We start from the raw sequence: 21,484 nt of genomic DNA on the forward strand, positions 1-21,484 counted from the left end.
AATAGGAATTTCAACAGTACAACAGAAACAACAAAGATATCACCACATGCAAGAATGCATACATACCATTTCAAGACATAACCTCGCTCAATTTAGAAGTCAGATATGTTGAAGTAATCACTCCAAAGGCTTCAGAAGATCACTACTAGTTACGTTACAATTTAGTCATACAAAAGTGCAAACTAGCTAAAATGTTTCAACTATTCACAATTGAACAAGTGAAAGTGCTGCCACTGGGAAACATAAAGGACTCCTATTAGCATCAGTACATGAGAGTTAAATCAAATTAACTCCTTTGAACTGCAGAATTATCAACTTGAAGCTGGTTTTTAGTCAAATCGACAATCCTCTCAACTTTGAACGTGAGATCACATCCTTGGATTAGTGCCCGCCATGCGCTGACCCCTGGTGCAATATCCTTCATTACCACTTCTTCAAGCAGTTCCACGGCTTTAGTGTACAAACCATTCTTGCAAAACCAACAGATTATTTTATCCAAAGTTGGTGGCTGAGGAACTAAATTTTTGTCCAACATTTCGTTTAACAAACTGCAAGCTGCATCTATATCACCATTACTGACAAAGCCATCAATAATGATCTCATAGGTCTCTGAATTCAGTTGCATGCATTTCTGCTGCATTTTGTTAACCATCTCTCTTACCCTAATCAGCTCTCCAGCTTCACAGAGTGCTCTTAAGATTGTAATATAGGTATTCAATTCAGGTGCACAGCCCAACTCCTCCATGGAATGCAGCACGTTTATTCCATCCTCTACCTTCTTTTGCATGCACAACCCATTAATGTACACATTGTAAGTATGGATATTAGGAATCAACCCCAAAACAAGCAATTCATCAAACACTTTATCAGCTCTCAAGAAGTCCCTCTGAAAGATCAACCCATCAAGTACTAAATTGTAACACAAAATATCAGGCCTAAGTCCATTCATTTTCATCTGTTTCAACAATCCCAAAGCATCCTTAACCATCTCCTTGTTCACCAAAAACCTAATTATATTACACAAATCATCCTTTCTTGGTTCAAACCCTAGCTTTTTCAGTTCCTCCAAAAATCCCATAACTTCACCAGTATTATAATTCAGTTGCCTGCACATTGTTGCAAGCATTAATGAACAAACCTTTTGGTTTACACCAAAACCTTCTTGCACCATATGATTCAACAGCTCAAAAGCATTACTAAGTCTACCTATTCTGCAAAGGGCTCTGATCAAAATCTCAAAACTAGATTCTTCTATCCTAATGTTCATCACCTGAGTGTTTACTAATATTTGGGGAACAATCTCAAGACCCCTTCTACTCCTACAAAGAACTGAAAGTAAAGTATTCAGAATTTCAACAGATGGTCCACATCTAAACTTCGATATCCTGAAAAACAGCTCCACAGCATCATTCAACATATTGTTATCACCATAAAACTTTATCAAATCAATGAAGATGCATTCAGGTGTCTCAAAGTTTTCAACTTGTTCAATTTGTTCAAGAATCTGCGAGACTTGGCCATCCCAGTTTGAGGGCCGATTCTGAATCAAGACTTTGAAGAGAAAATGGTATGATTCGGGGGTGGGGTCAACTTCATAAGCAGCGAAGGAGCTAACAAGGTCAGAGAGAAGATGGGTTTTGGATTTTCTGATTGATCGTTTAAATGACTGCTTAGCCAGCTGAAAAGCAAAAGCTTGGTGCCGCTCTGTCTTGTACGGTCGGATTGGCCATTTTCTTCTTTTTCTTATATAGTAGTTGTGTAAAGACGAAGATTTTCTTGAAGAAGAAGAAGAGGAGAATGATGCAGTTGAATTGCAGAATAAATTACTTGTGGGGCAATTTGCATAGATTTGTTGTTGCCGTTGGCAAGCTCTTTCTGTTGGTATGACTAGATTGCAGTCAGCTAATCGCCTCCACATTGCCTCCCAAATGTGGTAGCATCTGAAGAAAGGTTAGGCGACTTTAAATTACTCCCCTTTCAGACATGGGAATGATGGTTTTTTCAAAATGTAGATGGTTGGTGCCTGGTGTAGTACTTTGCTATGATATTTCTTGGGCTTTAGACGCGATCCTTGAAATGATAAAAGCAAACTCTATTAACATTTAAAATGACAAAAAAATATAGTAAGAGTTTATTATCTTAAACTTATGGTTTAGTTTAATGAATTCCACCAAACCAATGAAGAAATGAGTGAATCTTTAGTTGGCTGGGCAAAAAGGGTACTCCGTCGGCCAACACTATGCAAAAGTATAGTCTTTAGAATTTGATGATTAAATAGTTTGCACAAATAGGGGTTTCTGTAGATATTAGTTTTGTTTTTAAGGAGATGGACCTCCAGAACAAGGCCCAAACAGAATTAGTCCACAGTTAGACTACTGCTTTCTTTTTCCCAAGCCCAACCTGCAAAGCACCCGGTCTTAGAGAGTGTGTCTCCCAAAACTTCTGCTTTTACAACTTTTTTGCACAAATAAAATTTTCAGGCTATTCAATCTTCTACTCTTGGTGGATGCTTCTGCCAGTGCCACCCAATTTTCCGACTCTTTATCAAGTGCCAATATTTTACGGTACAAAGAAACATAGACTGATTCGTTCATATGATGTCCAGTGTAGAACCCTTTGATTTTTAACTATTTTTTTTGGTTTACTGGGTCCCATTCAAATGGCAACGTGTTATTCTCAGAGTCCAGGTCCCGGATGCCATTGTTAAAATTGGAAAAAAAAAAAAAAATAGCCTTCTCCTTTTTTTGCCTTTGAGCTATTAGCAACAGAAGAAGAAAGGTAGGAAAAGAAAAAGAAAATCTCTTCAATCTGTTCTAACATATTTCTTTTTTCTATTCTAACCTTTCGAGGACAACGAAATTATTCTTTTCCTTCTGAGGCGCCAAGGCAGCTCTCAGCATCCACCCTCAGCTTCCCTGACCCTGATAGAATCCCCCAAATACATGCATGAATCAATACCTTTCATCTTGATATCAATGTGTAGTCGATCTGATGCTTTTTTACTAAGCTAGGCACAGGCTATATACCATAATCTCTAAGGCAGAACGGTACCTGCCAATGACAATTATGTATCCTTAAGCTGAGTATATATTGATTCGTAGTATGGAGACTTGCCATGGGAAAATGGATAGTCTTACTGCTGTAATTAGCTCTCAATTCTGCGTTCCAGGCAACCTTCATCTAACCATTGTTCGAAAGCCGACGGGCTTCATAAAAGGAAAATTTAAGGTCACCGATGATAAAGGCAACTACGTTTTCAACGTGAAAGAGAAAATGTTGAGTATTCATGGCCGCCTTCTCCTCCTCGACTCTGGAAGCAATCCCATTGTCACTTTCAAGAAAAAGGTGCATTTTCGTTTTATCTTGTTTTTATGTGTACGCGTAGTTCTTCAAGTGGTCGACTGATTGCCATTTTCAGATCCTAAGTACTCGCAGAAGATGGCAAGTTTTCAGGGGAGGTAGCTCAGACTATGTTGATCTAATCTTCACCACCAAAAATTCTTCGCTTGTCCAGTTCAAGATTGAGTTAGACGTATTTTTAGCCGGCAACGAGGGAAACAATTCTTGGGATTTCAAAGTGGTTGGCAACTGGGATGAGAGGTCATGCATCGTGTACGATAAGGATTCTACACCCGTTGCACAGGTATGAAACTCCTGCAATTCGGTCTTCACCATATTTTCTCTTTGATTGAAGTTTCCATCCATGATCACTTATAGTGATTGAGTGGCTCAATAAAAATATGGAAATGCAGATTCAGAAGAAGCATACATTTGGGGGCATTGTGCTTGGGAAGGACACTCTCAATGTGACTGTTTATCCTCAGGTTGATTATGCCTTTATAGTTGCCCTCATTGTCATACTTTATGAAATCAAACAGGATACAGAATATTGATGCCCGTAAACCACATTGGCTGTACTACTTATATTATTTATAAGAAGAAAAAAATTTAAGTACCGTTCCAAATTCCGTATGCCAAACTAATTTGAATGAACGCGTTGGGCCCCATATTTGTCATATATGTTACCGTTTATTTACACTATTTTGGGCTCTACTCAGAAATCACAACCTTGACTTGTTCAGGCTATGCTAATATCTCCAGGCCATCAGAATACTTATCGATACTACTTAACAATGGCAATGCTTGATCAGCTAAACTCCCCTTTTTTTTTCTTTTTGGTGATCATTTTATCAGGAATCTCCACAAATACTTTGTGAGAAAGTTTTATATATTCCCTGATAAAATAGATATATAAAGATATGAAAGCACGAATAAATGCCCTTCAGAACACTTAGGCCAAGATGCCATGTGCATGCACGGTCCCCACAGACAAATTGACTATTAGCTTTGAATATTAGAGGCTTATCCTGAAAGTTATATCAACTTGTGTTTACTTTTCAAACAAGAACGGCGGAATGATTCCAGGTACAAGCAGATCAACGCGTCCTGCTACTCCAAGCACCACACCAACATGACAAACAGAGTTGACCGCTTTATTAATTTGTTTCTTTCTTTTCAATTTTCCACACCATTTCCTCTTTCTTCATGTTATAAATAAATCACGGCCCATCATCACCACCACAGCAAAATAAATATCTCCACTCCACTCCACTCTGTATAAGAAACCTGTCTGCAAAACGTTAAAAACATACTTGAATCAAAAATGATGACGGGCACGAGCTATCCGGCGGTGGCGGGTCCAATGGCCGTGATCGGCCCACAGTTCTGCGTGGGATACCCTGTTGATCTCACCATCGTGCGGAAGCTGATGACTTTATCAGAGGGAAATTTTGGAGTGACTGATGTGAACGGGAACATTATGTTCAGAGTGAAAGGCAAATTCTTCAGCCTCCACGATCGCCGAGTCTTGCTTGATGCTACCGGCATCCCAATAATCACTTTCCAGCAAAAGGTAAATGTTTGAAAAGCTGGAAGTTATGATGATGATGAATAGTGAGTTGAGTTAACTTGTGTTTAAATGTTTGTGAATATTTCAGCTGCTGTCTGCACACAGAAGATGGCAAGTTTTCAGGGGAGAGAGCACGGATGCAAAGGATCTGCTTTTCAGTGTGAAGAAATCTTCACTGATTCAGCTGAAGACAAAGTTAGATGTATTCTTGGGTTGTAACACCAGAGAGGAGGTTTGTGACTTCAAAATCGAAGGCAGCTGGTTCGAGAGGTCCTGCGTCATATATGCTGGAAACTCAACTAATATCATTGCTCAAGTAAGATGAAGAGAAAACCCTTAATTTGTTTTCTTATTACATCATAAATCATGCACATAAACTCAACTAATATTGTTTGTTGATATTGCAGATGCACAGGAAACACAGTGCCCAAAGTATTCTGCTTGGGAAAGATACATTTGGAGTGACGGTGTATCCGAATGTGGATTATGCCTTCATAGTTGCTTTGGTGGTGATCCTCGAGGAAATTAATGAGGACAGATCAGGTAGTGATTAATTTAACTGTATGGAAAAGGATTTCATCTTGAATGTTCTGTCCTACTCCTCCCCCCATATCCCTACTACTACAACATTAATTGCAAGAGCTTTGTGGTTTAGAATTCATGTAATTTGGAATTTGTAATGGATACGTATTATTGTTGCATAAATTCCTATATTATATATATGTCTACTAGTTGTATGTTTTATATTATTATACTAATTCTTTCCTATTTTACTTCCTCTCCACCCACTTTCTTCTTATTATGTAAATGAGGCATTGGAAAAACAATAATTATTTTCCAATATGATTTCAACACCCAAAACACAATTTTAATTAAATATTGAACAAAATTTACATTCTAATGCAAAAAAAAATTGGGTGAATGGAATAAATCATCGCGCCTTTAAAGTCTCATTGCTGACAGACTTTAATGAAAATTACGAGTCAAAAGAGAGCACACCATATTACATAAGATATTTTTATCATATGCTACCCACCTAATATGCCAAATTAAATGTTCCCTCTAAATATATAGAAAAGTAAAGACAAAGAAATAGTGGAGTTTAAATTCAATATCCGGACTTTGGGTACGTAGGTACACGAATTCAGTGGTGATCCTATGATGTAATGTAACAGCCACCCACACAAGAAAATAACATACTTAACCATCATATTTTACGGAAAGCTTCATTTGGATTCGTTTCATCGAATTTAAATCAATTGCATAATAAATATCATATATTTATTATATATATATATATATTTATTTATTTTATAATTAATTTAATTGAATGAAATCTAATTCAAATAAGAATTTACTCATTTTAATAGAATAATCATAGATTGGAGTTGTTTGGCAGGAAATTATAGTGCCACATATCAACACAACTGCGATCCTCACACTTTATTAACCATTTTGAGTTACAGTAATTCAAAGTGGGTGCACATTTCTCACTTTCTATTGGATTTGAATTTCGTGGTTTACACATATGAATTCAAACTTAATGTGGGCCCAATATTAGCCCACTTCAATTCTCTAAAACAAATTAATTCCGTTTAATTAAAAAAACAAATATCAATAATAGAATATGTATTTGAAAATTTTTATGGTAAATTACATCGTCTCAAGAGATGTGCCACAATTATAACTGTTCTCTTATTTTTAAAAATTATAAATAGCCAATATAATTATTAATTGTCTAAATAAATACATTCTCATAACAATCCATTACATGGGGTTATTTGTTATACGTCCATAAATTTTAGTAGAGTATTTATAATATTTTAAATAATAAAAAAATATTTATAATTATAAAGAAATTTAGGGGAGCTCATTATAATTACCCAAATATTTTGGTGGGGTCTTTGCTTTTATGGATAATTACACTGCTCTTCCCTGAGGCTTGGTGTAATTATTGATAGATCCGTTATAACTTGAAAAATCACATTGAATACCCCACATGTTTGTTTTCATCTCACATATATATAGACACATCATTTAGTTAGAATTCACTAAATTTAGTTACATTAGCAAAAGAATTAAATAAAAAATTATATTTACCCCAGATCGAGTTATTACTGTCTTATTACAGGTCAAATAAATACTTTTTAAACTAAAATACCATTATATATTTTCACACACTAATGCATGTGTGAGGTATATTTTCACATTTATAAGGATAATTTGATTAGAAAAAAAATTATTTGATTTACAATAAATTAAGAATTACTTAATTAGGGGTAAATAAGAATTATTATTTAATTATTTTGCTAGTGTGAGCAAAATTCCTTATTATTATAATTATTTTCTTATTATTTTAAAGATTATAAATGCCCCATATAATTACAATTGTCTGAATAAACATCCCCCCCCCCCCCATGACAGTTTATAGTATGGGATATTTGTTAGATGTTTCTAAATTTTATGAGGATATTTATAATTTTTTAAATAATGAAAAAAGTATGTATAATTATGAAAAAAATTTTAGGAAGCCCGTTGTAATATATCTAAATATGTAGGTGGGGTTTTTGTTTTTAGGGATAATTACACTGCTCTTTCATAAGGTTTAATGTAATTACATGTAACCTCATGTGATTTTCACATTTAATACCCCTCATATTTGTTTTTTTTCTAACATATAGATCCCCTCTTTTTGTCTAAATTTTCTTATTTAAATGAAAATCTATATTTACTTCCAATTGAGTTATTATTGACTTATTGCAAATCAATTAAATATTTTTCTAGCTAAAATATTATTATATATCTTCACACGTTAATGCATGTGAGGAAGTATATTTTCACATTTAAAAGGTTAGTTTGGTCAGAAAAAGATTTATTTGACTTACAATAAGTCAGATTGGAGATAAATTCAGTAAATTTTGACTAAATGAATGATATATATATGTTAGATAAAATAAATTATTTTTTTGCAAATTATATGAGATGTATATATCATTACAATAAATTTTAGGGAAGAATATGTAATTATCCCTTGTATTTATGAAGGGAGTTGACAAATGAGGCTTAGGATATAGTGTTGTGCATTATTGTGGAATAAAGATAGCCTTTTTTGGGAACTAGAAAGTGTGAATTGAAGGCAAGTGGGAAAGTATATGCTATAGATGTTGCTTTTATCATAACATTTCATCCCTTATTATTCCATACATAATTCACTACTTTTCTTCGCCTTCCCTCCCAAATTATTGTTCTGAGAAGCCCATTCATTTTTATTTTAGTGATTTTTTTAATAAAATTGTGGGTCGAAAAAAAATCAACCATAATAAATTCGACCTCCATCCCATTTACATCCTCGTTAATGGGATCTTTTTTTTTAAAAAAAAATAATAATTATTTCTCAAACATCTTATTATGATCATGAGATCTGTTTATAATCATTACATATTAAAAGAAAAAAAAGAAGGCAAGTAACGTTGATAAATTATAATGAATTTTTCGAATGTCATTATTGAAGTTAATTAAAATAATTAGTTTCAACTATGGGAATCATTATCCTTATTCGTTCATGGCCTACACAGCAATAATATTTATCTGATTTGGTTAAATCATGTGAGTTGGAAAAATCTTAATAAAACGGGCATTGACCCGTTGAAGAGTATAATGCATAAAATGCATTGCATTGTTGTTTTAATCGATCGAACTAATAGCTGAATGATCTATTAATTTAATAGGTTTGGTCTTGAAAACATTGATGAAGACGAACACAAAACGATAGCCAATGGTACAACTGAATTTCAGCCTCATCCTGTCCGAAACTTTATTTTGATATATTCTCCGAAACTTTTTGTTCGTACTTTGATTGCAAGAAACAGCATAAATCCACCTCCCAACTTCACAAGTGATTATTTATTTTGTCCAAATACGTATGTATGTATTCACTCCTTTATATTATTCTTTGACTCAAATCATTGATTGGGCGTATAATTTAATTAATTACTTCCTATCTTCACATATTCAACTTCAAATTTTATCCAAAAGTATATATTAATAAATTCTGACAGGAAAATAATATAAAAATAAAATAATGGGGCGAGAGAGAGAGAGAGAGGAGCAGTGTGGTGTCTGTGTTTGGCCGCGAGTGCAATACGGCTAAACTTCAGAGCGCGTTTCTGCAAAAAGAGAAAATAAGAAAAGAATAAAAGAGACTTTCCCGAAAAAATAATAACCCTGTAAAAGAAGGAGAGCTAAAAACTTCAACAGCAGACACAAGAAGAAAAAAATGCGTTCAAGAAATAGCAGACCACAATAGTCAAACCCACCAAAAAAAAAAGAGATAGAGAAAATTCTCTTTCTTGGCTTGGGTTTTCTGATTGTTGTTCATCTTCTTCGTAAAGAGAAGGGCTTGGAGAAAAAGGAAGAAGACGATGATTTCATCAATGGCTTCAATTTCATCATCTTCTTCAGCTACTGTGAGAGTTGAGAAAGCGACCAGCGAGTTCTTGATCGGACCCGATTGGACTTTGAATATCGATATTTGTGATACCATCAATTCTAATCAGATGTATGTATATATGCGTGTCTATATATGCATATACATGTTTCTTTGTGTGTGTCTATTATGTTAACTTTCTTCTTTTCATGCAAAGTTGACTTCTTTCTCATTATTATCTGCTGGGTTATCTGGTTTTCTAGAAAACACGAGTTTTATGGGTTTGTTCTTTCTTTTCTCCTGTGGATATGGTTGTGTACGAATTGAGGTGTTTGTTCTGTCCTATAGCTCCGTATGCCTGTTGGAATAGGGAAAGTTTAAATTTAGGTGTATCAAAACCAGTTTCTTGATTTAAGTCATATGCGTCTATGTAATGAATCGAGTGATGGAAAATAAATGAAAAAAGTGGAAATATTTTCTATTATTTAACTTTTGTGTTGTGAGATTATAATAGAAAATTATTGTCCCCCGAGAATAGAAAGAATGGAGTTTGGTGCTGGAGCTGGGGCAGGGAATTTGGTATCAACCTTCTATCAGTTTGTGCTCGGAATTTATATGCAGGCAGCTATCTGAAGGTGGATTGTTTTTCGTTTCACTGTTTAGGTTGGCAAAAGATGTAGTCAAAGCTGTGAAGAAACGGTTGCAGCACAAGAACCCTAAAGTTCAATTACTTGCTCTAACGGTATTGTGAGAAGAATTTCTTCGCAGTCAGTGTATTCTTGCTCATACCAAACTTAATTTGTAGCTTAAGCTGGTTTCAAGTCTAAAAAATCATTTCAACCGCTACTTCATAATGAATTATTTCTTTGAAACGAACTAGCCAAATATCAGTTTTGTCCGAAATTAAATTGCTGCCCCATGTCTTTTTATAGCTTCTGGAGACGATGGTCAAGAACTGTGGTGATTATGTGCATTTTCAAATTGCAGAACGAAGTATACTGCAGGAGATGGTCAAGATTGTAAAGAAAAAGGCAAGTTATCTTCCATTACTCTGGGGAATATTGCTAATGGATATCATAAATTTTCTCTGACATAGGTTTGTAAATTTTCCTGCTTGCATCAGGCTGTACAATAGGTTCTGTTTTATTGAATTAGACTTGTGTTGCCCTGATTCTGATGTGGTAGTCAATCTTTGTAATGTTTTGTAATTTTTGAAGTAAACCACTTACTACTTCTCTACTCCATATAATATGCTGGTGGAGCTGACATGATAATCCTCGAAAAAAATTGCACAAGCTTATGGAATCTTGGAATGGCAGATTGTGAGCTGGCTCTCCATGAAAAAGTTCTGTTTTCTTGTTTATTCTCTTTCTTTCTCATTAATTTCAATTTTATGCTAATATGTGCAAATGAAGGTTGAGATAAATAAAAAGGGCTTGCTCAAATATACCATAAGCACGTGTTTATTTGATATTCCTCTGGATTCGATAATGTAGGTACTCTTAATTGGTTTTCCTTGTAGATACCATAAGGTTTCCATATTTCTTTTCTAGACTCCTAAGTGGAACTCAGGGCGGCCTGCTTGATAATTAAGTGAGATCACATTGAATATTCAGGTTGAGTTGATTGATTCGGAGTATTGAAAACATGTTTCCTTTGTCAATTTTAGATTGCACTCAATATTATTTTCATGTATGTTCATCGTCAAATATAAGCGCACCAGTCTAACTGGCCGGTTCTTCAATGCCTTCCAGACAGATATGCATGTGAGGGATAAAATTCTAGCCCTGATTGGCTCCTGGCGTGAGGCATTTGGTGGGCCTGGAGGAAGATATCCTCAGTATTATATGGCTTTTGAGGACCTGAGGGTAAATCGTCTTATCCTGAAATGCCTTTTGTGTATCTATGATGATGTGATCCATATTAATCGAGCAAGCTTGTTGATCTGGTTTTACTGTTATCATTCAAACATTGGATTTGTGTGGCATGCTAATCTGCATAGATGGTAGTTGGTGAAAAGGTTCCTAAATCTTACGGTAGTTGGAAAAGTTTGCTTATTGTAAGTTGTTGGTCTGTGTGACAACAATTGCGCGCGCAACAGGTCACAGTCCAAATGTGGTGTTGGCGTGCTGTGATTTTAACAATTTGAGTTGCATGTAGCTATCGTTTATAGTTTTTAGCACAATCGCAAGCGTTGGGCATTGTCAAAATTGTTGCTTTTTATGGGACTGAAGAAGATTTATTGGAATTACTATTTTGGTAATGCTGGATGTTATGTTGTGACAGCGCCTTGGAGTACAATTCCCTCAACGTTCACCGGATGCAGCTGCAATATTTACTCCACCTGTTACACATCCAATACAAAGATATCCTCAACCAAGTTATGGAATGCCAAGTAGTTCTTCTACGAGGCTCGATGAAGCCATGGCAGCTGAAGAAAAAATAAGGTTTGGATTAGATCTAAGTCATATCCCAGCTATTTGTTTCTGGTTTTGCACTTGATTGCATGCCCCATATTTGTGTCTCTTCTCCTCGTTCACTTGTTGACCTAATTTCTAGTCATCTCCTGTACTGTTTTTCACTCTTGCAGTTTATCAAGCATAAACTCCATGCGCGATGTTCTTGACCTCTTGAATGATATGTTAAAAGCTGTTGATCCAAACGATCGCACGGTATATGCAGTTCAGCCCTACCTCTCTGTAACAGGAAACACTGGCGTAGGTCCTAAATGTAGTTCTTATTTCCATGTAGGCTGTTAACGATGAAGTTATAATTGACCTTGTTGAGCAATGCCGTGCCAATCAGAGGAAGTTGATGCAGTTGTTGGGAACGACTGGGTTAGCTTTTCTTACTTTTCTTTTCATTCATGTGCCTGGTTATTTCGCTTCCTATGTTAACTAATTTTCTTGTGAGCCAATATTTAGTTTTTTTCCCTCTTTTCATGTAAGCTTGGTCTAATTTATTTTTGTCAGGGATGAAGAAATTCTTTGCCAGGGTCTTGAACTAAACGATAACCTTCAAAGCTTGCTTGCAAAGCATGATGCCATAGCGTCTGGTTCCCCACTACCTCGCGAAGTAATAAATGTCACACCTGGTGCGTCTGAGAAAGATGACTCTACTCTCAGAACTGCTGAAGACAGTGTGCCCAAAGATGTTGATACCCCTTCTGCACCGGTTCTTTCAGCCCAGAGGGGTGAGATTGATGAAGAGGACGAAGAGGAAGACGACTTTGCGCAGCTGGCTCGAAGGTTAATTAATATTTACAAACCTTTTACACATTCTTTTATAGCAAAGTGCAGAGATTCCAGCATCTTTGTAACATTTTTGAACTGGAGATTCTATGTGCATGCATCTTTTACATGTTCCCCCTGGAAGGTCATTTATGGTTGTCTTGGTATGGTAATCTAAGGTTAATAGAAATTCCAATTTGTCATGATTCTCAGATCATCTACAAGGAACCATAGCATGTGATTGTTTGGTGGATTATTTCAAAGACTCTTATGTATTTCTGTATATTCTAAGCCTCATGCATGGATGTGCTCCAAATGATAATTATGTACTCATCCGTCATTTGTTGTTTCTATTGTTGTATTGGTTGCAGACATTCAAAAACTAGGAGTGATGTTTCCCATAACTCATCTATGGTAAAAGGTGATATGGCGGCAATTTCAGAAGCTCCCTCAAGCCCTTCCATGAGCAATGCACTAGTTCCAGTTAGTGCCCCCACATCAGTGCAAACTAAAGATCAGGACATCATTGACCTCTTGAGCATCACCTTATCACCAGCTACATCAACTGAGCAAACCTCTCAGCAGATTCCTGCTTCCCCAGTGCACACTCCAGGGCATAATCCCTCAGTTAGCCCGGGAGTTGCAGTTTCTTCTGATGCTTATTCCGGGAACCTTGGTTCGCCCTTCAATGGTTATATAGCTCCGTGGGCCCAGCCTCAGCCGCAACCCCCACGTCAGTCTCAGCCGGAACGCCCATCATATCCTGAATTTCAGGCTCAGCCTCAGCATCACACTCAGCCTTGGCCGCAGCCACAGCCTCAGCCTCAGCATCACACTCAGCCTTGGCTGCAGCTGCAGCGGCAACCTCACCCTCAGCCTCAGCCTCAGCCGCAGACACAGGCACAGCTTCATCCCCAGCTTGCCTCAGGGTATCCTCCTCCACCTTGGGCTGCCACTCCTGGTTACTTTAGCAATCAAAATCCTGAGTCCAGACTGACTTACACATATTCAACTCCTAAACCTCCTTCATCCAACCCTAGGCCTCTGCAGCATGAGCCCATTAATGGAGAGGCGCAGATTAACTCCAGCCCGAGGCCTGCTGCCTCAAATGCTGGACAGAGGCCCTTTATTCCGTCATATAGATTGTTTGAAGATCTTAATGTGTTCGGTAATACCGAAGGAAGATTCAAGTCTTCGAGTAATGCATCACCTAGCTTGTTGGGATCCAACAATCAAAATGCAGTTGGCGGAAGGAAGTGATCAAGGGATACCAATTGCATATGTGGAATATATTGAGCGCACTGTCGATTTGGTTGTATAGACTCTTTTATGTTTTCTTGGTTCCCTTTTTCTTTTTCTCGAATGAAGATCTGTCAAGAGTGTAAGTGGTGTAAGTATTAGCTTAATTAAATGACGCTGATTGGCGGCGAAAAATAAGAGCTCCTCACTGGAATAGATACGTGGTTCTGCATCCATTTTAGAAGAATGTAAATGAATATTGCTGACTGTTTTTCTTTCACTTGGTAATTGCGTCTGTTGAAAAAAGGGATGGTTCCGGAAAAGGGAGGTGATGCATTACTTGTAGTCTCGTAGCCTTGTGCATATACAGATGGAAGCTACCTACAGTCACGTAATCTTCATTTTCCACATCCCATTACTCTAATAGTTTAACCACAGGGAAAGCAAGTTGGAACATAATCCCAGTCGTCTGTACACGTAGCTCTGTATACTGATACAAAAACCACTATGTATATGAAAATAGATATAGAAGACCAGATCGCATTGAAAAAGTAGATACAGGTGCACTAAAATCTGGTAACAGTTCCAAAATGAGGCAGCAAATAATCTGCTAAACAGTAAACCGAACTCCTGCACAATCTTCAGCAGCAAAAGTTGCCACTTAAGTATACCAAATATGTCGATACATATACAGATGTATGCTGCATCCAGAAAGCCCTCATAAGCTTACATATACTCCTCCGTAAATTACGGCGCTAGTTGCTAAGTTTGTTTCTTCTATGTTATATTTAATGCTCACTTGGTCTAAACAGGAAGCTCTGGCCTTAATGTAGCCTCACTAGACAAAAGGGTAAACCAGGAAAGATTCGCGACAGGGCAGAAAAATATCACTGGAGCATGTTAGCAACTAATTATATTAATAGAAGACTAATTTAACTGTACAAAGTGAACAAAGGATTGGAACTGTAAATGAGTACGAAAGAAGCCGAAAAGAAGAAAAACAAAGTGAAAGAGAAAATAAAAGGCCAACAAAGAAAAAGCACACTAAAGAAAAGGAAAAAGACAAATAAAGAAAAATAAAAAAAAAATTGACATATATACACATTTCTTCACCTATGAACAAGATTATTTGCCAAATCCCCCATTGAATGAGTTGATTCTTCCCGACCTTTTCAGCTGACCCAAACAAGGAGATTTAATTAATATATGATACACCTTCAAGGTCGAACCCAGCTGTACCTTCAAACAAGGAAAGTAGTTGGGCGAAAATTTCAATCGGGTGCCAACAGAATCCAGGATAACATGGCTGTCGACCTCCAAGTTAGAAGGCTTTGAAAAGATGATTTTAAGTGTGAGTTCATCTTGGCGGAGAGATCTCATCAGCATATATTGAAACACAAGCATCCGCAGCCCCAGCAGCAAGCAGTACTTGATAGGGATGGAAGGTAAGGCAGCTAACAGATCCTATCTTCTGGGCCATAAAAGTGGGATAATACCTTATAGTCCCTAATGGATCACCCTCCAGATTGAAGACTTTGATAAGTTGCTTGGCTGAGCCACTTGCAATAAGGGGTGCATGGCGATGAACAGCTAAAGCTGTAAGTGATCCCCTATGAGCATCAATTGTCAGGTATGCATCTTTAGCACATCTCATATCGAGGAACTGAATATTTCCAGCTTGTGATGCACTGACGATCTGGAAAAAGAAAAAAAAAAAAGGAAAGAAACAGAATCAGAAAGTAATTAAGGACACCTTGGCTACAAACTTGATGTCATGAATTACAATGGACAGATGGTATAAGGGCGTAAACATTAGCAGAAACACCAGTGAACATGATAAACCAGTGCTGTAACTTGAGTCCCCAGCTCGCAAGCTTATTGAGCAGGCTCTACTAGTCTCAACTCAAGCTTGAGCATGGGTCGAGCTTCTCGTGCTCGAGCTCTTTAATAAGCCAAACTCCACCTCAATTACATCTATCCAACAACTGGTGAGCCAGGTTGTGAGTTCCTCTCCTGTTTTTTTATTTTTAATAATATTTTATATCTGTAAACAATATCCTTTGGCTTAGTTTCATTTCAACTTTCTCCCCATTCTCAGATCATAGCAGCACCATCTCACCTTCCCTTTCCACGCCACGCATGCACCTCTCACCACACACCCCATACTGCTCCCACATACTGCAGTCACCCCTCAGATCTGGTTCCTCCACTCAAGACACAGGTCACCAACCAGTAGCCCACCACCTACACAATCACCAGTCGAGCACCACCACTCCAACAGCTGGTCAAACTGGCACCTCCAAAATCAGACCACCACGGCTCAGCTATGCAGCCACTGTATCTGGACTCACACCACATGGATCATTTGTTGGATTCTATTTTATCTTCAGTTTCACTATTGGGTCCCTTCCCATTTGGCTTTAAATGTAAGTATACATAATGGGACAGTGAACGGGTCCATTGACCTTTTTCTTCTTGTTTTAGGTTCTTTACTGAGGTTGTAAGTTCGAGTGATCTCCCATTTGAAGAGATTAAGGTGTTTGGTGGAGCAACAAACCCATTCTGGTTTTGTAAATTCTTGGTATCTATATTAATATGTTGTTTAATTGGATAATTAGTCCATATACAGGGTCAAGTGAATAATTCGGAAGTATACTTTGAGACCAACTTCTCAGATCACAAATGAGAAGGGCTAGAGAATTCTTATTTGTTCAGTGTAATTCATTCATATATATACTGCAATGTCATATGTGATTCAATTCACAGTTTTCTTCAAAAATAAAACATCAAGCTGTGCTCGAGCTCGAGCTCGAGCTTCCCTAGATCTCAAACAAACCAAAGCGTTGAGCAACTCAACCCTTTTACTCTTCTACACAGTGCACCCACAAAACTAAACAAACTACGGGGGCTGGAGTTACTAATAACTTTTAGTATTATTTATTTTGTTCAATTACATCTCTCTTGTCCTTTTATTTTTTGGGTGTGTGGGTGGTGGTGTGCATGCGTGTATGTTGATTTGGTGGGGGGGAAGAGATTATCACCTTTGCTGGTTCAAGACCAGGTTGGAAGCCAATCCCTACAACTCTTTCAACTCGTTGAGTGTGAGGTCGGGTTGCACTGACGAGCCTGTAATTCAGATCAAATTCAGAGTTACATTCGGAATAGTCCTTGAAACCATCCACTACGAACAGATGGAAAACTGCAAACCCACTAATTAACAGCAAAAAATATTACAAATTAAAGCCTCAAAACTTTGAATACAAAAGCTATAGACAACACTAGGAAGGGATTTTCCCTGAGTGACCAGAAAGGAACATGTGGCATGAGCATAGATATAAATTAAATTAGGCACATATTCACAGTCCTGATAGAATTGCAAAGTACACAAAACAAAGCCGGAAATGATAAATAGAGCTCAGATGGCTTACAATAGACATTTTATACCAGAAAAAATAAAAGGTTCTTACATCTCAGGAGTACGAATGTCGTATAATCTGACATAACCATCCACAAATCCAGCAGCGAATTGTCCTCCATGAACTTGAGAAGCAGCCTACATAACCTTCAAATTAGTTGATTAACAAATTCATAAACATTCTATCAGAAGACAGAGTGCACAAATTATAGCTCATGCACAAAACCAACAAGGCCTAGAGGCGGAATCAATCACTACAATGCATATGCAGTGTGTTTTCAGTAAGTCCAAATATTAATAACCCAAAGAAGGATTGAAAGGTTAATAAACAAACTACAAGACAGACCAATCACAAACCCTAAAAAATAAAGACAAATGATCAAGAAGAAATATTACAGCATCCCTGTCGCATTCAATCCCTACAATGTGATATGTCATATTTACCAACACCACATATGCAACCCTGGATGAGTTCACAGTAATGAGGACAGATATGTTAAATGATCAGATTAGGAAAATGTAATGCAACTTCATAGATTTGCTGGCTTCTTCACTGCAAGCAATCGAAACAACACAACCAGCTACGAGAAGAATAATTACTATGCATGTCCAATATTGGGACATCTCTCATGGAAAACTCATATCAAGAAACTAACATAAAATGCTGAAAGAGAACATAGGGACAAACTTCTTCGGAGGCAAACAGAACTTCATTTGTAACACACGCATAACCATACGATTTGAAAGGATTAAGAAAAAGACTTTGGTGTGTAGTTACAAGCTTCAGATATCCACTTCTTCAAATGAGGGTAAATTGATATCATTAAAATAAGTTGGGGAAATCCTTGTCAAGAGAAAAAAGAAGAGCATAATATATTATAGCCATGGAAAATGACCTGAAATCAACAATGATGTCACATGAGAGAAAAATTAAAGTACTCGATCTAAGAGCTGAAAAAACTCCTCAGTATATAGTTATAATCAATTATGAGCATAGTAGTTAAACCCACCAAGGCTGAGATGCTCGAATCTGATGCTAATGGAATGGTATTGATAAGTTGCTCTTTATCCAGATCCCAAGCCATGATCGACGAAATCTCACCGGAAGCAAACTAGGCAAGCCAGGATAAAGGAAATTATAAATAATAATGTCATGTGCTCAACTGAGCAACTGACCTAGAAAATTAAACACGCATATGATAGTAGTATGATAACATACAAGATATCCAGACTGCTGTTGCCAATCCACAACAGCATTCACACTGCGGACACCAGGTCTGTGACCCTGAATTGAAGCAAAAGCAGAAACTAGTTTCTGTTGTCCTTTTGAAGTGTAATCTTTCCAAATCCGGATATTTCCATCATCTGTATTAACATATACAGATTAGCGTCCAGATCTAAAATCAACAAAATCAGGAATGATTTCCAACTTGAGCTAAGTATTTACTTGATGCGACGAGAAGCAAGTTCTCATCAAGCTCATTTACAAGACATAGCTTGGAAACTCCTTTATCAGGGTAATCATGGTTGTTGAAACTGTTAAGCAGAGTTGCTTCCTCATAATTCCATACCCTAACAATACAGATAGAATATGAACAAAACTGTAAGAAAATAATGAATTATATTACGATTTTACCAAATTAAACCCTAGTTACTTGCAACCTTAAATGAGAAAATGACCATCGACATTATAAAACATTTCTCACATAGAATTACCAATCAAATATAGTTCCAAGAAAGATAAAATAACAAATACAGCACAAGAGATATGATAAGCAAGGTAATTATTTAAACAACTAAGAGAAAATTAGACTACAGAATATTCTACACTCCGTGTGCAGAGCCGGGAAGAGTCAAACTCCGAAACTGCACGCTTATAACATAAACCAAAAACTGAGACAAACTTCTTGAACATAGCATACACAAAGACATAATAAACTTACTCTATGGGCTTGACTCCACGTCAACTATAATAGCTCTGAAGAGTTTTGAGAAGCAAATTCAAAGACATTCTTGCCTTATCTACTCTAGTTTGAGGAATTTGTGTAGTTTCTTACTACAGCCAGAAGTGCCTTAAGTTGGTGGTGATATCAACTAACTGTGACCATTTGCTCCTATACTCTTTTTTCAATGAGCTCGCTCATGTTTACCCGCACCTAAACCCGCAAAAGCCGAAATTAATCCAGACTAGTAAAGTAAAGCTACCAAGAAAACATCCAACTGGCAATCTTGTGGTAGGTCCTAAGAAACAGGAATACTAACACACCACCATTTCAAGAAAGAGAAATATTCGGCAATATTTCGCATATGTTTTGTCCTTTTTTTTTGTTCTTTTTCCTTTTCTGGCTTTTGTTCTTTCGGGGAAGGTTTTGGGAGAAAGTGGCTTGGGGAAAATACCAGGAACCGGAAAAATTGATCAGGATATGCTTTTATACTTTCAGGGATGAACTTATATTTTTCATATGATAGTGGTATCACATCAGGGGGTAAAATAATTGGGAATATTGTTTAAGTGTGTAATGCATGTTTCGGGAGGAAAAAGGAATAATTTTGAGAGAGTTATATTAAACAACTATCATTTCTTTTCCCCGAGGGGGTGGGGGTTGGAGGAGAACATTCCCCGAAAACCATTTCCAAACATTCTTAGTTATTATTTCTGTTGGACTTTTTCTTGAATCAGCCTTCATAATTCATCTTAAGACGACCAAATAAAACAAAAATCCAATAGTGCAAAGTAGCAAATGCCAACTTGACCATAAATGAATCACCAACGGATCCATTTAATCATAGAAGCTAATTGATAATACGGTGCACCTAAATTTGCCCACCTAATCCTTTCATTTTCATCTGAAGCAATCACAACAGGAGAGAACGGCTGCAGCAAAGCGGTCTTGGTGCCAGTCTCAAACTTTGTATCCCAACTAGCAATTTGATTATGCAGTTTACTCACAGCTGCCAAGGAAAAAGCAACATTATAAGATTGCAAGTCCAGGTGTTGGGCAGAGTGGGATTAGTTAAGAACTTACAGGAGTGTTGGCATTTCACTATATGATCCAGGGCAAGCTTCTCTCTCTCTTCTCTTCTAGCAATTATCTCTTCACTATCGTCCATTGCAGTAAGAAGGGGCTTTGAAAAGTGACCACAACTCCAATTATAGATCATTGATTGTGGAAGAAAACTACGTTCTGAAACACCAGATGCTCCAGCAGAACCTAAAAGTGGATCAGCGAGTCCGGAATCAGGGGAATTCATCAGATGTGGCCTAAATTCCAAGGAGCAAACTCTCCGCATTCCTGTCAAGTAGCTTGGTCTAGGAGGGCTAACAGGAGGTGTTCTGAAGGTCAGCGGCAAATGGCCTCCTAGAGAAAATTCAGATAAATAATCATAAAAGAAATGATACAACACTGGGAGCAACCTGATAGAGTTACACTCTTACAGAAAGAATGTAAATGGCAAAATAGCAAACAAGCGGCTATATTTAGCGCTTTCTCTATACAATGGGCTACAAATGCAAAGAGAAACCATGCCCCTCAAAGATTCAAGAAATGATGCACTCAAAGTCATACCTCCATTCAATTCAAACCAAGATGATGAACGAGCTAGTCCAGCAAGACTAGTGCTCGCAGTTGTAGCTGATTCACCAGGACGACTGCTCATACCAGCGGTCTTGATAGATTTTGCAACAACTTGTTCAATACCAATAATTGCCAACACCCGCCGTCCAAGGCTTGCGACGCGTGGTGATGAATCCTTCGCCAGATTACACATAGCTAATACACATTGTGAATATAGGGCATTATCTAGTGGCCTCCGCATTGAATGGTTGAGTACCCCATTGCTAACACATTCATTCAATGCTCCAGAATCAGAATGCTGTGATGAATCATCAGAAAGTGGAGAGCCATGCATTACTCCAGTTGTAGCAAGAGGGCTACTCGTGGATACTCTCCCATCACGAGCCACCACCTGACTGTCGTTCCCAACTCGTAACAATGGAGCTACCGGAGATGGAACTATACTTCCATGTGGCATGTAATGGGTTGGAGTTGTATAGCCACTACCAGAACCCTTAAATGCAAAAGATGGCAAGGAAGTGAGCACGGAACCAGATTGGGGCTTCCAGTACGCAGCAGCAACTGACTTTAGGTGTTTGTTGTGGCCAAAGGCAAAACGAGACAGAGCTGCACAGAGGAATAAGGTCATACGATAATGATTCATATGACAAAATGATGTGTTTGAACAATCATTAACCACAACCGAGGAGT

At 37.4% G+C, this 21,484-nt stretch overlaps 5 protein-coding genes and 1 long non-coding RNA gene across 9 annotated transcripts in view; 3 read left to right on the top strand and 3 right to left on the bottom strand.

Moving 5' to 3' along the window:
• On the bottom strand, positions 287–1,918 carry LOC105174631 (pentatricopeptide repeat-containing protein At2g38420, mitochondrial). The gene has a single exon (XM_011096792.2). The coding sequence runs from the start codon at positions 1,916–1,918 to the stop codon at positions 287–289; it is 1,632 nt and encodes a 543-aa protein (XP_011095094.1).
• LOC110012936 lies at positions 2,724–3,217 on the bottom strand. The gene is made up of 2 exons (XR_002288092.1): positions 3,138–3,217; positions 2,724–3,051 (listed from the first exon to the last, which is right to left on the bottom strand). It is a non-coding gene; the product is annotated as an uncharacterized LOC110012936 (long non-coding RNA).
• On the top strand, positions 3,050–4,537 carry LOC105174632 (protein LURP-one-related 15-like). 2 transcript variants are annotated; one of them, XM_020698122.1, is made up of 4 exons: positions 3,050–3,345; positions 3,419–3,643; positions 3,753–3,824; positions 4,426–4,537. In XM_020698122.1, the coding sequence occupies exons 1-4, from the start codon at positions 3,103–3,105 to the stop codon at positions 4,486–4,488; spliced, it is 603 nt and encodes a 200-aa protein (XP_020553781.1). In that variant the 5' UTR covers positions 3,050–3,102; the 3' UTR covers positions 4,489–4,537. The 2 variants fall into 2 exon arrangements, with proteins under 2 accessions (XP_020553781.1, XP_020553780.1); XM_020698121.1 differs by having other exon boundaries at positions 3,753–4,492.
• Positions 4,614–5,627, top strand: LOC105174633 (protein LURP-one-related 15-like). The gene is made up of 3 exons (XM_011096796.2): positions 4,614–4,912; positions 4,998–5,225; positions 5,317–5,627. The coding sequence occupies exons 1-3, from the start codon at positions 4,664–4,666 to the stop codon at positions 5,461–5,463; spliced, it is 624 nt and encodes a 207-aa protein (XP_011095098.1). The 5' UTR covers positions 4,614–4,663; the 3' UTR covers positions 5,464–5,627.
• On the top strand, positions 9,133–14,084 carry LOC105174634 (TOM1-like protein 2). Of its 3 annotated transcripts, none has more exons than XM_011096797.2 (9): positions 9,133–9,467; positions 9,999–10,077; positions 10,268–10,366; positions 11,090–11,203; positions 11,622–11,782; positions 11,926–12,007; positions 12,087–12,172; positions 12,308–12,583; positions 12,937–14,084. In XM_011096797.2, exons 1-9 carry the CDS (start codon positions 9,331–9,333, stop codon positions 13,823–13,825), a joined length of 1,923 nt encoding a protein of 640 aa, XP_011095099.1. In that variant the 5' UTR covers positions 9,133–9,330; the 3' UTR covers positions 13,826–14,084. The 3 variants fall into 3 exon arrangements, with proteins under 3 accessions (XP_011095099.1, XP_011095100.1, XP_020553436.1); XM_011096798.2 differs by having other exon boundaries at positions 9,134–9,467; positions 10,323–10,366; XM_020697777.1 differs by lacking the exons at positions 9,133–9,467; positions 9,999–10,077; positions 10,268–10,366 and adding an exon at positions 10,392–10,951.
• Positions 14,703–21,484, bottom strand: part of LOC105174635 (regulatory-associated protein of TOR 1) — a 15,266-nt gene continuing 8,484 nt past the window's right edge. Inside the window, 9 exon segments of the mRNA XM_011096799.2 lie at positions 14,703–15,500; positions 16,846–16,930; positions 17,272–17,357; positions 18,230–18,331; positions 18,439–18,584; positions 18,667–18,791; positions 20,048–20,171; positions 20,246–20,578; positions 20,786–21,400. Of these exon segments, the coding sequence (XP_011095101.1) occupies positions 15,162–15,500; positions 16,846–16,930; positions 17,272–17,357; positions 18,230–18,331; positions 18,439–18,584; positions 18,667–18,791; positions 20,048–20,171; positions 20,246–20,578; positions 20,786–21,400 (1,955 nt within the window). The 3' untranslated portion in view covers positions 14,703–15,161.

Source organism: Sesamum indicum, linkage group LG11, assembly GCF_000512975.1.
Source record: "Sesamum indicum cultivar Zhongzhi No. 13 linkage group LG11, S_indicum_v1.0, whole genome shotgun sequence".
Taxonomy (NCBI): Eukaryota; Viridiplantae; Streptophyta; class Magnoliopsida; order Lamiales; family Pedaliaceae; genus Sesamum; species Sesamum indicum.

Coding starts and splice junctions, on each gene's coding strand:
- LOC105174631 (XM_011096792.2), bottom strand. CDS start 1,918: ATGTGGAGGCGATTAGCTGACTGCAATCTAGTCATACCAACAGAAAGA.
- LOC105174634 (XM_011096797.2), top strand. CDS start 9,331: ATGATTTCATCAATGGCTTCAATTTCATCATCTTCTTCAGCTACTGTG. Junction 10,367..11,089: donor TCAAGATTGTAAAGAAAAAG/GCAAGTTATCTT, acceptor AATGCCTTCCAG/ACAGATATGCATGTGAGGGA. Junction 12,008..12,086: donor TTGATCCAAACGATCGCACG/GTATATGCAGTT, acceptor ATTTCCATGTAG/GCTGTTAACGATGAAGTTAT.
- LOC105174632 (XM_020698121.1), top strand. CDS start 3,103: ATGGAGACTTGCCATGGGAAAATGGATAGTCTTACTGCTGTAATTAGC. Junction 3,346..3,418: donor TTGTCACTTTCAAGAAAAAG/GTGCATTTTCGT, acceptor TGCCATTTTCAG/ATCCTAAGTACTCGCAGAAG. Junction 3,644..3,752: donor ATTCTACACCCGTTGCACAG/GTATGAAACTCC, acceptor ATGGAAATGCAG/ATTCAGAAGAAGCATACATT.
- LOC105174633 (XM_011096796.2), top strand. CDS start 4,664: ATGATGACGGGCACGAGCTATCCGGCGGTGGCGGGTCCAATGGCCGTG. Junction 4,913..4,997: donor TAATCACTTTCCAGCAAAAG/GTAAATGTTTGA, acceptor TGAATATTTCAG/CTGCTGTCTGCACACAGAAG. Junction 5,226..5,316: donor CAACTAATATCATTGCTCAA/GTAAGATGAAGA, acceptor TTGATATTGCAG/ATGCACAGGAAACACAGTGC.